Raw genomic sequence first — 13,666 nt, forward strand, 5'->3', positions numbered from 1 at the left:
TTGCGCCCCAAGCCGGAGCGCTGCCCCAAGCACATACTTAGAGCGCTGGTGCCTAGAGCTGGCCCTGGTGCTCGTGGGCTGGCTCTGTCACAGCACAGTGCCCAGGCCCCAGCTCCTGCAGCCAGGGCTGGAGTCAGGTTGCCCCCACCCCATGCACTCGCCAGCCCAGCTCGCTGCTCTCCCCCCAGCCCCGAAAGCAGCCAGGCTCAGCCCAGGCCAGGGTGGAGGCAATTTATTTATTAACATACATTAGCACGTTGCCAATACACAATTTGTGCTTTCAAAAAAACCAGTTACTGTACTTGAGAAGGGGGCCAAGCGAGGAGGGGGGCGCAGGGGGCTCACAGTCAGGGGGGGGTCACCACATGGTCTCCTACTGCGACTGGCAGGGTCCTTGCAGCTGAGACAGCCTCAGGCAGGGAGGGAGGGAGAGGCAGCCTGGCACTGGCTCTCTCTCCTAGACCCCACCCTAGGGGTGCTTAACACCTGCAGGGGGAACAACTTCCCCTCTGGGAGCGGGGCTCTGCTGGACAAGCACCTTGGGGTGCAGCTGAAGTGAGGGGCTGCAGCCAGCCAGAGCCACACCCACACAGGGTCATTTTATTGCCATATTTATTTTTGATTCGTGCAAAGTTCTCAGGGCTCTGGGCAGAGCTGGCAGGGGAGAGGCGATTGAGGCCCCTGCCCCATGCACAGAGCACCAGCTGCCCAGCCTCCCTCAGGGAACCAGGGTAGGGGGAGCTGAGGGGTGCGCAGAAATATACAAGCTCAACGCAAAGAGGCAGGAGCAGCAGGGTCGGGGACCATGGAGCTATGGGGGAAGGGGGGGCGGGCGGACCCACATGGCTCCTAGGGAGACAACTTTTAAAAAAGGAGAGAGAGAGAGAGAAAAGCTGTAGAAGTTGCCCTGTGGGGGCAGGGGTGCCATGGGGCTGGCCTGTCCAACTGGGCCCAGGGCACAGGCAGACGGAGAGGGATGGGGCTGGGCCCCTCCCTGTGGCCGTCTTGCACTGCTGGGATCTCACGGTGGCGGTCCCGGGGCTCTGACACGCACAGGGCCCAGCCTTAGACACTTCCCCCAAAGCTCTCCTCGTCCTCAGGCACCGGGTCGGCATCCCAGCAGGTGATGTCGATCTCTGTGGGAGAGTGGGACGTGTTAGTGCCAGGCAGCCCAGTGCCCCCCTCAAGGGGGAGCAAAGCAGGGTGCTGGGCTGCCCCCCACATGCCCAGGGCTGCCCCACTCACCGGGGGGCTTGGCGTAGAACACAGCAGGAGGAGTCTTGGCAGACGTCTCCACCTGGCCGAACTCTTCGTCCTGCGACTGGCTGAAGTAGCCCTCGCTGGCCTGGAAAGGAGAGCGGAGCTGCCATCAGCAGCAGGCACGGAGGAGCAGAGAGCAGAGCGAGCGGCCAGCAGGGACACTGGTTCCAGCTGGCGCTTTACCACCTGGCCATGACCCAGGGCTTGCCAGCACCGGGAGCTGGCAGGACCCTCCGTGCAGCTCCAGGACACCCCTCTCACTGCCACTGCTGCAGGCTCAAGCCGGGCTCTGCACCCAGGAAGGCCCAGGAGCCGGATCCCAGCCACCAAGGGATCCATGGGGCCAGGAGAGTAGAGCCAGGGCCGCAGTGAGTACAGGGCAGGCGCCCCAGGGAGCCTCTTGCCTGGCCAGGTTGGGGGAAGGGGCACCAGGTGCAGCAGGAACCTGGCACCCAGCTCACCTGCACCCCTTCCTTCTGGGCCATCTCCCCGTTGGTCAGCAGCTGGGGCTCGGGGGCCTGCTGCCCGCTGGTGGCCTCCTGCAGGGCATGCTGGTAGCTGAGCGTCATCTGGTGCGGCCCCTCCATCGCAATGAGGCTGGCCGGCTCCTCGTCCTGCTCCGCGTCACAGAATGTGGCTGGTGGCTCGGGCAGCTCGTCGAAGTTCAGCAGGTTGTCGTCAGGGGGAGCGGGGGATGCGGGGGTGGCTGGGGGCACGTCCACCTCCACCAGGAGGGGCGTGGGGGGCCCCAGCGGCGCAGCTGTGGCCAGCTCCCAGGCAGCGGGCGGGGTGGTGCTGTCATTCTGCCACAGGTCAATAAGGCTCTCGGGGCTGGGGCTGGGGGGCTGCGCGTGGCTTGAGGACTCGCCCTCTGCGGGCACCATGGCCACGGGGAAAAGCAGCGGCTCTCTGGGCTCCACGAACACAAGGTCCTCGGTGGGGCCCAGCCCGCCCCCCTGCGCTGCTGTCCACTCAGGGCCCCCAGGCGGCTCGTCTGCCATCAGCGACGCTGGCGCCTCGCTGCTGGGCCCAGGCGAGTCTGCACGGAGAGGGAGAGAGCGCATCAGAGGCCAGCCCCAGCTCCCGCCTGCCCTCCGGGGAGGGACACCCTGGGCTCCCCTGCACCCCACCTTTCCACGGGGCCTGCTGCGTCACTTCGTCCAGGGCCCTCTCGATCTGCTCCCCGATGGGTGTGGAGGCTGGGCTGGAGTCACAGGGGCTGCAGCCCACGGCCGAGGCCTTTCTGTGAGCGTCCGACTGGCTGCCTGCGAACAAGCGAGACAGAAGCTGAAGGGGCCCCAGGCCAACCTCTCGCCAGCCAGTGCATTGGCACGTGTGCAACTAAGCAGGCCCCTTGTGTGCAAATTAATATGCATTACCTCGTTTGCACGCATAGCCCTTCCCACGGTCAGCCCAACCTGGACTTTTCTTTTCCAGCCAAGAGTCTCTGGGGGCAGCTCCCCCCTCCGCCCCCTGGGGCACGCGGCAGGGAGAAGGCCTCACGCCTGCCAGAGCACAGGCCCCTGGGTGGTCGAGCACCGGCCTGACAGCAGAACACTCCAGCCAGGCAGCTGGGGGGCCCCAGGGCCAGCCCTTGGGGTTCACAGACACGAGCGGGGTTGCTGCCCCGCACCCCAAGGCTCTCCCCACAGCCAGCCCGCCCCACTCAGCCAGGTAGGAATTCAGGCCGCAGGCCTACATCACATCCTCACTGGAGCTAGAAACCCATTAGGAACTGGGCCCAGCGCCTAGCACATGCCAGGCCATGGGGGCAACACTGCAGCGGGAGCAGGCCCCCTGACGGGCCGGGGCAATCCTGCGCCCACCTGACCCAGGCACTGCTTTGCCATTTTGGGGAGACATTTCACATATTTATTCTACTGAAGCCAGCCCCTCGGCACATCCCAGCACGCCTCCGCCTGTGGCCAGCCCCCCCAGCATGCCCCGGTCCCCTTGCATGCTCCGGCCCACCAGCAGGCCCTGGCCCCCCTGACTCCCCAGCACCCTGACCCCCTGGCACGCCCCAGCTGGTGTCTGTGAAAAAGAAGATTCCTGGCTCTCCCGTTTGGTCCCCACAGCTGCTTTCTCCTCCCATCTCCCTGGCCAAACCTCTAGTGCCCTGCAGCTGCCACCTCCTTTCACAGTGACCACGTGCAGGGAGATGTGGGGGGGCAGGATGGGGCCTCCCCAATGCGCTCTCCCCCTAGCAGGGAGGGGCCTGGGCACTCGCCTGGGCACTGCTACCTACATGGGAAGAAGGAGGAGAGGTTTGGTGTGCGGTGGCAGGTGACATAGGGGAAGGGGGTCCGCGGGGGGGAGGAAGAGGAGGAGGAGGAGGAAGGCGGCCCACTGTCAGGTGTCTTTATGAAAGGACAGTGCAGACGACCTGCTGAGAGAAAGACAGACAGACAGACGCACGGAGACAGAGAAAGCAAAGAGAATGGTCAGTCTCCCAGCTCTAGTGCCCAGGCCCACTCCAGTGCCACCGTGAATGGGGAGCAGTGTGGGTGGGGCCACACCCCAGGGGGCTCAGGTCAAGGGCATTGAGGGGACGGGGGGCAGCAGGAATGGGGGGAGTGAGGAATGGACACCTGCACTTCTCTCTTGACTCCATCAGCCCTGGCTCCCTGTGGTCAGTAGCACAACCTGCATGACAGGAATGGGACAGGACGCTGTGCCCAGCCGCCAGCACACACGGCACCAGCCCCATGTCCCCGGGAGCTCCAGGCAGAAGGGGGCAGTGACCAGCCCAGCCGGGCAGCTGCGTCCCCTTGTCCTGCCCTGAGGAAACCCCCAGGAGCAGGCGCATCTCCAGCCCTGGAGCCCATCAGCAGGTCAAAAAGACCCCCCTGCCCAGGAGTCACATCCCAAGCCCAGACCATCCCTGGGCAACCTGGACGCCCCACATCCTTCCCCATCTGCTCAGACCTCGCCCAGGGCAGTGCTGCCCACCCCCAATTCCCCACCTAGCATGGGTGGCCAACATTCTGCTGACAACCCGACCTCCTGCCCCACCCCTTCCCCAGGCCCCGCCCCTGCTCCGCCTCTTCCCCAGGCCCTGCCCCGCCCCTTCCCCAGGCCCCGCCCCTTCCTCCAGGCCCCCCCAATGCTCCGCCTCTTCCCCAGGCCCCACCTTTTCCTCCAGGACCCGCCCCTGCTCTGCCTCTCCCCTTGAGATCCCGCTCTCCCTCCTCAGCTCCAGCGTGAGCAGTCCCAAAGGACTTGCAAAGCCCAGCTCCAGCAGGCCGCCAGGGAGTGCAGGTCGCAAGAGCGCTGCGACCACACTGGAGCCAGGCATGGCCCTCCTGCCTGGCAGCCCCCTTCCCTCCCAATCCCGGAGCCGCCTAAGAGTGTGGCCAGGAGCAGCACCGGCTGGCAGGGCAGCTTGCAACACTTCCCTCCCAGGGAACGTTCCCTGCCCCTGGGAGCCCCTTGCCCGCTCCTCCTGCAAACCGTGCTCCTCAAAGGGGCTGTCATGGGCCGAGCCGCTGCGTGCGTGCTGCCCTGGGAGCCGCCTCTGGGCTGGGCGCCCCCCGCCCACAGGAACCAGACCTCTAGTGTCCAGTCAGGACATCCAGCCAGACACTGCCAAGTTCCCTTTTCGACTGGACTTGCCAGGCAAAAACCGGACACCTGGGGACCTTACTCCTAGCCCAGCACCCACACTGCATCAACACCGGGGGGAGGAGGGGGAAGCATGGCCAACACCCCCCCACCCTCCAATGCCCCCTTCAACACCCGCAGCCAGCCCCCACCCCAATGCACACCCCGCCCCCAACACCCCTCCGCCTCCCCCAATGCCAACAGCCAGCCCCCTCCCCTCAACACCCCTCCATCTCCCCCAATGCCCACAGACAGGCCCCATCGCCCAAAGCACACCCTGCCCCCCAACACCCACAGCCAGCCCCAACACCCCCAGTCAGCCCCCACCCCCCAATGCACACCCCGCCCCCCAACACCCCCAGCCAGCCTCCACCCCCAATGCACGCTCCACCTCCCCCAACACCCCCAGCCACGTCCCACTCTCCCAATGCACACCCTGCCCCCACCTCCCCCAATGCCCACAGCCAGCCCCCACCTCCCAACACACCCCCAACATCCCCTCCACCTCCCCCAGTGTTCAAGGCCAGGCCGCACCCCAACACCTGCCTGCTGCCCTTCCCAGTCCACAGTCCAGCCCCACCACGACTGCCCGTGCCTGCCCCCCTGGCCCCTCACCTGTCCTCTGGTTGAATGGGGACGTGGCTTCAGAGCTGCCCGAGGCCACTCGCTCCTGCTGCTTGAAGAACTCACGGGGGTTGTCAGGGCGCCGCGCGATGATGGCGGCAGCTTCCTGCCAAGGCAGAAACGGAGCTGTGAGTGTCCTGCCGCCCTCCAACCTGCCCCTGTCCTGCCTGGAGCCTGCCCCCACCCCCCACTGTCCGCCTGGAGCCTGCCCCCCACGCCCTGCCCACGAGCCTGCCCCCCACCCCCCACCCACCCCTGTCCGCCTGGAGCCTGCCCCCCACGCCCTGCCCACGAGCCTGCCCCATCCCCCAACCCGCCCCTGTCCTGCCTGGAGCCTGCCCCCACCCCCCACTGTCCACCTGGAGCCTGCCCCCCACGCCCTGCCCACGAGCCTGCCCCCCACCCCCCACCCCCCCCTGTCCGCCTGGAGCCTGCCCCCCACACCCTGCCCACGAGCCTGCCCCCCACCCCCAACCTGCCCCTGTCCTGCCTGGAGCCTGCCCCCACCCCCCACTGTCCGCCTGGAGCCTGCCCCCACGCCCTGCCCACGAGCCTGCCCCCCACCCCCAACCTGCTCCTGTCCTGCCTGCAGCCTGCCCCCACCCCCCACTGTCCGCCTGGAGCCTGCCCCCACGCCCTGCCCACGAGCCTGCCCCCACGCCCCAACCTGCTCCTGTCCTGCCTGCAGCCTGCCCCCACCCCCCACTGTCCGCCTGGAGCCTGCCCCCACGCCCTGCCCACGAGCCTGCCCCCCACCCCCCACCCACCCCTGTCCGCCTGGAGCCTGCCCCCCACACCCTGCCCACGAGCCTGCCCCCCACCCCCAACCTGCCCCTGTCCTGCCTGGAGCCTGCCCCCACCCCCCACTGTCCGCCTGGAGCCTGCCCCCACGCCCTGCCCACGAGCCTGCCCCCACGCCCCAACCTGCTCCTGTCCTGCCTGCAGCCTGCCCCCAGCCCCCACTGTCCGCCTGGAGCCTGCCCCCACGCCCTGCCCACGAGCCTGCCCCCCACCAGCCACCCACCCCTGTCCGCCTGGAGCCTGCCCCCCACACCCTGCCCACGAGCCTGCCCCCCACCCCCAACCTGCCCCTGTCCTGCCTGGAGCCTGCCCCCACGCCCTGCCCACGAGCCTGCCCCCACGCCCCAACCTGCTCCTGTCCTGCCTGCAGCCTGCCCCCACCCCCCACTGTCCGCCTGGAGCCTGCCCCCACGCCATGCCCACGAGCCTGCCCCCCCACCCCCCACCCACCCCTGTCCGCCTGGAGCCTGCCCCCCACACCCTGCCCACGAGCCTGCCCCCCACCCCCAACCTGCCCCTGTCCTGCCTGGAGCCTGCCCCCACCCCCCACTGTCCGCCTGGAGCCTGCCCCCACGCCCTGCCCACGAGCCTGCCCCCCACCAGCCACCCACCCCTGTCCGCCTGGAGCCTGCCCCCCACACCCTGCCCACGAGCCTGCCCCCCACCCCCAACCTGCCCCTGTCCTGCCTGGAGCCTGCCCCCACCCCCCACTGTCCGCCTGGAGCCTGCCCCCACGCCCTGCCCACGAGCCTGCCCCCACGCCCCAACCTGCTCCTGTCCTGCCTGCAGCCTGCCCCCACCCCCCACTGTCCGCCTGGAGCCTGCCCCCCACGCCCTGCCCACGAGCCTGCCCCCCACCCCCCACCCACCCCTGTCCGCCTGGAGCCTGCCCCCCACACCCTGCCCACGAGCCTGCCCCCCACCCCCAACCTGCCCCTGTCCTGCCTGGAGCCTGCCCCCACCCCCCACTGTCCGCCTGGAGCCTGCCCCCCACGCCCTGCCCACGAGCCTGCCCCCCACCCCCCACCCACCCCTGTCCGCCTGGAGCCTGCCCCCCACACCCTGCCCACGAGCCTGCCCCCACCCCCAACCTGCCCCTGTCCTGCCTGGAGCCTGCCCCCACCCCCCACTGTCCGCCTGGAGCCTGCCCCCACGCCCTGCCCACGAGCCTGCCCCCACGCCCCAACCTGCTCCTGTCCTGCCTGCAGCCTGCCCCCACCCCCCACTGTCCGCCTGGAGCCTGCCCCCCACGCCCTGCCCACGAGCCTGCCCCCCACCCCCCACCCAACCCTGTCCGCCTGGAGCCTGCCCCCCACACCCTGCCCACGAGCCTGCCCCCCACCCCCAACCTGCCCCTGTCCTGCCTGGAGCCTGCCCCCACCCCCCACTGTCCGCCTGGAGCCTGGCCCCCACGCCCTGCCCACGAGCCTGCCCCATCCCCCAACCCGCCCCTGTCCTGCCTGGAGCCTGCCCCCCACCCCCAACCCGCCCCGTCCGCCTGGAGCCTGCCCCCCACGCCCTGCCCACGAGCCTGCCCCCCACCCCCCACCCACCCCTGTCCGCCTGGAGCCTGCCCCCCACACCCTGCCCACGAGCCTGCCCCCCACCCCCATCCTGCCCCTGTCCTGCCTGGAGCCTGCCCCCACCCCCCACTGTCCGCCTGGAGCCTGGCCCCCACGCCCTGCCCACAAGCCTGCCCCATCCCCCAACCCGCCCCTGTCCTGCCTGGAGCCTGCCCCCCACCCCCAACCCGCCCCGTCCGCCTGGAGCCTGCCCCCCACGCCCTGCCCACGAGCCTGCCCCCCCCAACCCACCCCTGTCTGCCTGGAGCCTGCCCCCACGCCCCAACCTGCTCCTGTCCTGCCTGGAGCCTGCCCCCACCCCCCACCCCGCCCGTCCTGCCTGGAGCCTGCCCCCCTGCAAGCCCGCCCCTCACACCCTGCCCTAGCCCCAGCCCCTTGCGAGCCTGCCCCCACACCCCAACCTGCCCCTGTCCTGCCTGGAGCCTGCCCCCACCCCCCACTGTCCGCCTGGAGCCTGCCCCCACGCCCTGCCCACGAGCCTGCCCCATCCCCCAACCCGCCCCTGTCCTGCCTGGAGCCTGCCCCCCACCCCCAACCAGCCCCTGTCTGCCTGGAGCCTGCCCCCACGCCCCAACCTGCTCCTGTCCTGCCTGGAGCCTGCCCCCACCCCCCACCCCCCCCGTCCTGCCTGGAGCCTGCCCCCCTGCAAGCCCGCCCCCCACACCCTGCCCTAGCCCCAGCCCCCTGCGAGCCTGCCCCCACACCCCAACCTGCCCCTGTCCTGCCTGGAGCCTGCCCCCGAGCCCGCCCCCCAGGCACCACCTGAGCCTGCCAACATGCCCTGCCCCCACAACCTCAACCCACCCGAGCCTGCCCCCCTGACTCCACCCCACCACCCCAATCCTGCCTGGCCCTGCCAACCATGCCCCACTCCCCTGCAGCCTGAGCCCCACCATCCACACCCCACTGCACTGTGCCCTGCTTTACTCACCCCACCCATCTGTAGCCAGGCGCCCCTGGCCACCCTCTGCCCTGCCATCCGCCCCCCATCCCCCAAACCCTCCCCACCATGGCCTGCTTCAGATCAAATCCCACCTGCCTTGGCCTGGCCTCTCAACACATCCCTAAACCCACAACTGCCCTTCCATGGCCTGACTGCCTGGCCACACACTCACCTCCACTTCTGACTCTGACTTCTTGAGCTCCTGGCCATTCTCCTCCTCGTGCTGCTGCTCGCCCTGGGGAGAGAGGCAGCGTCAGCCCCTGACTGCAGCCCCCCCGCCCCGGGCACAGCCACCCCACAGGGACCCCTCCCAGAAGCACCGTGGGATCCAGGCCCACCTGCTGTGGTAACAGAGAGGCAGGGGGCCTGGCCGCAGATGGTCTGCAATGAAAGAGGGGCAGGGCGACAAACCGCCTGGCACAGACTAAGCACTGGCCCCTGCCTCAGGCGGTGGCACTGGGCTGGAGCTGGTACGTGGGCCCTGGGTGGGCTGGAGAGCTGCTGGCATTCACTCCCCAGGGGGAGGACCCCAGGACCTCACTTACGAAGATGGACTGTTCCTGCAGACGCTGCCTGGCCTCTTCCGCCTCCAGGGTCTGCTGCTTCCGCCTGCCACGACAGCCAGCGAGGGGGCCTGAGCAGCTGCTGGGGGCAGCCCCCAGACCTGCCCCAACAAATGCACCAGCAAGCACACGGCACCCTGCCCCACGCAGCCCCCAGACCCACCTCTCCACACCACATCCTACCCCCCCACACTGCACCCCCATGCATGCAGGGTAGTTAGGGTGCCCACAAACACCCTGGTGGCTTTTTGCCCCATAGTCAGGTGACGACGACACAAGTCTGGCATAATTCTGATGTATTTTGTGCAGGAGGCACGTGAGTTGTCATTGGAAAGGATACGAGTCAGGCTCTACCAAATTCACACTCCATTTTGGTACATTTCATGGTTACAGGATTTAAACACAGTAAATTTCATGATTTCAGCTATTTAAATTTGAAATTTCATGGTGCTGTAATTGTAGGGGTCCTGACTGAAAAAGGAGTGGGGGTGGGGAGAGAGAGGAAGGAGAGTCGCAAGGTTATGGGGGGGGGGTGGCCACACTGCTACCCTTACTTCTGTACTACTACAGCGGCAGCGATGCCTTCAGAGCTGGGCAGCTGGAGAGCGGCGGCTGCTGGCCAGGAGCCCAGCTCTGAAGGCAGAGCCCCGCCAGCAACAGCACAGAAGTAAGGACGTCACGGTACAGTATTGGTACCCTCACTTCCGCGCTGCTGCCTGCAGCGCTGGACTCTCAGTCTGCAGCTGCCACTCTCCAGGCACCCAGCGCTGAAGGCAGCAGCACAGAATTAAGGTGACAGGGTTTGGTGTTGGCACCCTCACCTCTATGCTGATGCTGGCAGGGCGCTGCCTTCAGAGCTGGGCACCCAGCCAACACCCACTGCTCTCCAGCCACTCAGCTCTCAAGGCAGCACAGAAGTAAGAATGGCAATACCATGATCCCCCCTAAAATAACCTTGTGACCCCCCTGCAACTCCCTTTTGAGTCAGGACTCCCAATTTGAGAAACGCCAGTCTCCCCCATGAAATCGGTAGAGTATAGAGTAAAAGCACACAAAAGACCAGTCCATGACGTGTTTTTCATCGCCGTGAATTTGGCAGGCCTCTAGTTATGATTTACTGAATATGATTATCCTACTTGTACGCATGTAACATTTTGGTATCTGAAGTTGGGAATATTGTCTATGCATCTATTACAAGTGGGTTTACACCTGGAGAATGTCCACTAGACAGAATGCAATCAGTCTAGATGGCAAGCTGGGAAGGGCCATTAAGGAGAACAATAGGTCTTAGAAGATGCTAATCTCCCATCTGGGAGCCTGGCTGGGAAGCCTTCCTGGGGATGCTGCAAACAGCCTTAGAGTCATGGCTGCAATAGCCCTACAGAGACATGTGACCAAGTCACCTGGTACTGGACTCCATGATAGTTTTCTGTGACAGGGTAACAAGCCTTGTGGATGGGGGGGAAGTGGTAGATGTGGTACATCTTGACTTTAGTAAGGCTTTTGATACTGGTCTCGCATGATCTCCTCATAAACAAACTAGGGAAATACAACCTATGGAGCTACTATAAGGTGGGTGCAAAACTGGTTGGAAAACTGTTCCCAGAGAGTAGTTATCAGTAGCCCACAGTTATGCTGGAAGGACATAACAAGTGGGGTCCCGCGGGGATCAGTTCTGGGTCCGGTTCTGTTCAGTATCTTCATCAGTGAGTTAGGTAATGGCATAGAGAGTCCACTTATGAAGTTTGTGGAGGATACCAAGCTGGGAGGGGTTGCAAGTGCTTTAGAGGACAGGATTTAATTAAAAATGATCTGGACAAATTGGAGAAATGGTCTGAAGTAAATAGGATGAAATTCATAAGGACAAATGCAAAATGCTCCACTTAGGAAGGAAGAACCAGTTACACACACACAAAATGTGTCCAGTTCTGTGTGCCACATTTCAGGAAGGGGATTGGTCCTGCTTTGAGAAGGGGGTGGGACTAGATGACCTCCTGAGGTCCCTTCCAACCCTGAGATTCGATGATTCTATGGACAAATTGGAGAGAGTCCAGAGAAGAGCAACAAACATGATGAAAGGTCTAGAGAACATGAGCTATGAAGGAAGATGAAAAAAATTGGGGTTGTTTAGTCTGGAGAGGAGAAGACTGAGAGGGAACATGATAATAGTTTTCATGTGCATACAAGGTTGTTACAAGGATGAGGGAGAAAAATTGTTCTTCTTAACCTCTGAAGGCAGGACAAAAAGCAATGGGCTTAAATTGCAGCAAGGGCGGTTTAGGTTGGAGATTAGGAAACACTTCCTGTCAGGGTGGTTAAGCACTGGAATAAATTGCCTAGGGAGGTTGTGGAATCTCCATCACTGGGGATTTTTAAGAGCAGGTTGGACAAATACCTGTCAAGGATGGACCAGATTATACTTAATCCTGCCATGAGTGTAGGGGACTGGACTAGATGACTTCTCAAGGTCCCTTCCAGTCCTATGATTCTATAATACTAGTGTTTTCCCACCGACAGGGCGTGGGAATCAAACTGGGAGACAAAGGGTTCCTGCCATATGCAAAAGCTATTTAAGGCAGGGTAGAGACATCATGATGGTATGTTCTTCACTGACTCCCCGCCCAGGAAAGAGGACTGCTGGAAACACCTGAGAACAAAAAGACTGGACTAGGGAAGAAGGGCTGAGCCCAGGCTAGGGGTGTCTGGCCTAGCGCAGTTCACCTTCAAAAATCTCTGCAATCTGTCTAAAACAACATTTAGGGTGAGAATTTGCTTCACATGTTCACTTTCTTCACTGTTTTAGGCTTAGATTGTGTTTTGGTTTATTTGCTAGGTAATCTGCTTTGATCTGCTTGCTATCCCTTATAATCACCTAAAATTAGGGCTGTCAAATGATTAAAAAAATTAATCGTGATTAATCTCAATTAATCGCACTGTTAAACAGTAATAGAATACCATTTAAATATTTTTGGATGTTTTCTACATTTTCAAATATACTGATTTCAATTACAAAACAGAAAGTGTACAGTGCTCACTTTATTTTTTATTACAAATATTTGCACTGTAAAAAATTAGTATTTTTCAATTCATCTCATACAAGTACTGTAGTGCAATCTCTTTATCATGAAAGTTGAACTTACAACAAATGTAGAATTATGTACAAAAAGTAACTGCACTCAAACAAAAACAATGCAAAACTTTAGAGTCTACAAGTCCACTCAGTCCTATTTTTTGTTCAGCCAATCACTCAAACAAGTTTATTTACATTTGCAGGACATAATGCTGCCTGCTTCTTGTTCACAATGTCACCTGAAAGTGAGAACAGGCATTCGCATGACATTGTTGTAGCTGACGTTACAAGATATTTGCCAGATGCACTAAAAATTCATATATCCCTTCATGCTTCAACCACCATTAGAGAAAACATGGGTCCATGCTGATGACAGATTCTGCTTGATAATAATCCAAAGCAGTGTAGACCACTGCATGTTCATTTTCATTATCTGAGTCAGATGCCACCAGCAGAAGTTTGATGCATGCTCCATACCTCATCCCTCTCAGACTTTGGAAGGCACTTCAGATTCTTAAACCTCGGGTTGACTGCTGTAGCTATCTTTAGAAATCTCACATTGGTACATTCTTTGTTTTGTCAAATCTGCAGTGAAAGTGTTCTTAAAACGAACACGTGCTGAGTCATCGTCCAAGACTGCTATAACATGAAATACATGGCAGAATGCAGGTAAAATAGAGCCGGAGACATACAATTCTCCCCCAAGGAGTTGTCAAAATTTTATTAACTTTTTTTTTTTTTAACGAGCATCATCAGCATGGAAGCATGCCCTCTGGAATGGTGGCCGAAGCATAAAGTGGCATATGAATGTTTAGCATATCTGGCACGTAAATATCTTGCAGTGCCAGCTACAAAAGTGCCATGTGAACGCCTGTTCTCACTTTCAGGTAACACTGTAAATCAGATGCAGACAAATTTATGTCCCATAAATGTAAACAAACTTGCTTGGCTGAGCGACTGGCTGAACAAGAAGTAGGACTGAGTGGACTTGTAGGCTCTAAAGTTTTGCATTGTTTTGTTTGAGTACAGTTATGTAACAAAAGAAATCTACATTTGTAAATTTCATTTTCATGATAAAGAGATCACCTCCTACAAGTACTGTAGGGCAAATTGAAAAACACTGTTTCTTTTATCATTCTTACAGTGCAAATATTAGTAATAAAAAATAATAATATAAAGTGAGCACTGTACACTTGTATTCTGGGTTGTAATTGAAACC

At 61.6% G+C, this 13,666-nt stretch overlaps 2 protein-coding genes across 4 annotated transcripts in view; both read right to left on the reverse strand.

Annotated features, from left to right (window-relative positions):
- Window positions 1-13,666, reverse strand: part of PDLIM7 (PDZ and LIM domain 7) — a 138,270-nt gene that overhangs the window by 79,857 nt on the left and 44,747 nt on the right. The gene's annotated exons all lie outside the window — the stretch shown is intronic.
- DBN1 (drebrin 1) overlaps window positions 218-13,666 on the reverse strand; it is a 30,163-nt gene continuing 16,714 nt past the window's right edge. Inside the window, exons 8-15 of one of the 3 annotated variants that reach the window (XM_050962401.1) lie at window positions 9,360-9,423; window positions 8,987-9,049; window positions 5,479-5,593; window positions 3,509-3,646; window positions 2,391-2,525; window positions 1,722-2,299; window positions 1,246-1,345; window positions 218-1,136 (exon numbers count right to left, since the gene is read on the reverse strand). In XM_050962401.1, coding sequence (XP_050818358.1) covers window positions 1,066-1,136; window positions 1,246-1,345; window positions 1,722-2,299; window positions 2,391-2,525; window positions 3,509-3,646; window positions 5,479-5,593; window positions 8,987-9,049; window positions 9,360-9,423 — 1,264 coding nt within the window. In that variant the 3' untranslated portion in view covers window positions 218-1,065. Of the gene's footprint in view, window positions 1,137-1,245; window positions 1,346-1,721; window positions 2,300-2,390; window positions 2,526-3,508; window positions 3,650-5,478; window positions 5,594-8,986; window positions 9,050-9,359; window positions 9,424-13,666 lie in introns of all 3 variants that reach the window. The other 2 variants (XM_050962400.1, XM_050962402.1) reach the window with 2 other exon arrangements.

The sequence above is a fragment of the Gopherus flavomarginatus genome, chromosome 7 (assembly GCF_025201925.1).
Source record: "Gopherus flavomarginatus isolate rGopFla2 chromosome 7, rGopFla2.mat.asm, whole genome shotgun sequence".
NCBI classification, from domain to species: domain Eukaryota; kingdom Metazoa; phylum Chordata; order Testudines; family Testudinidae; genus Gopherus; species Gopherus flavomarginatus.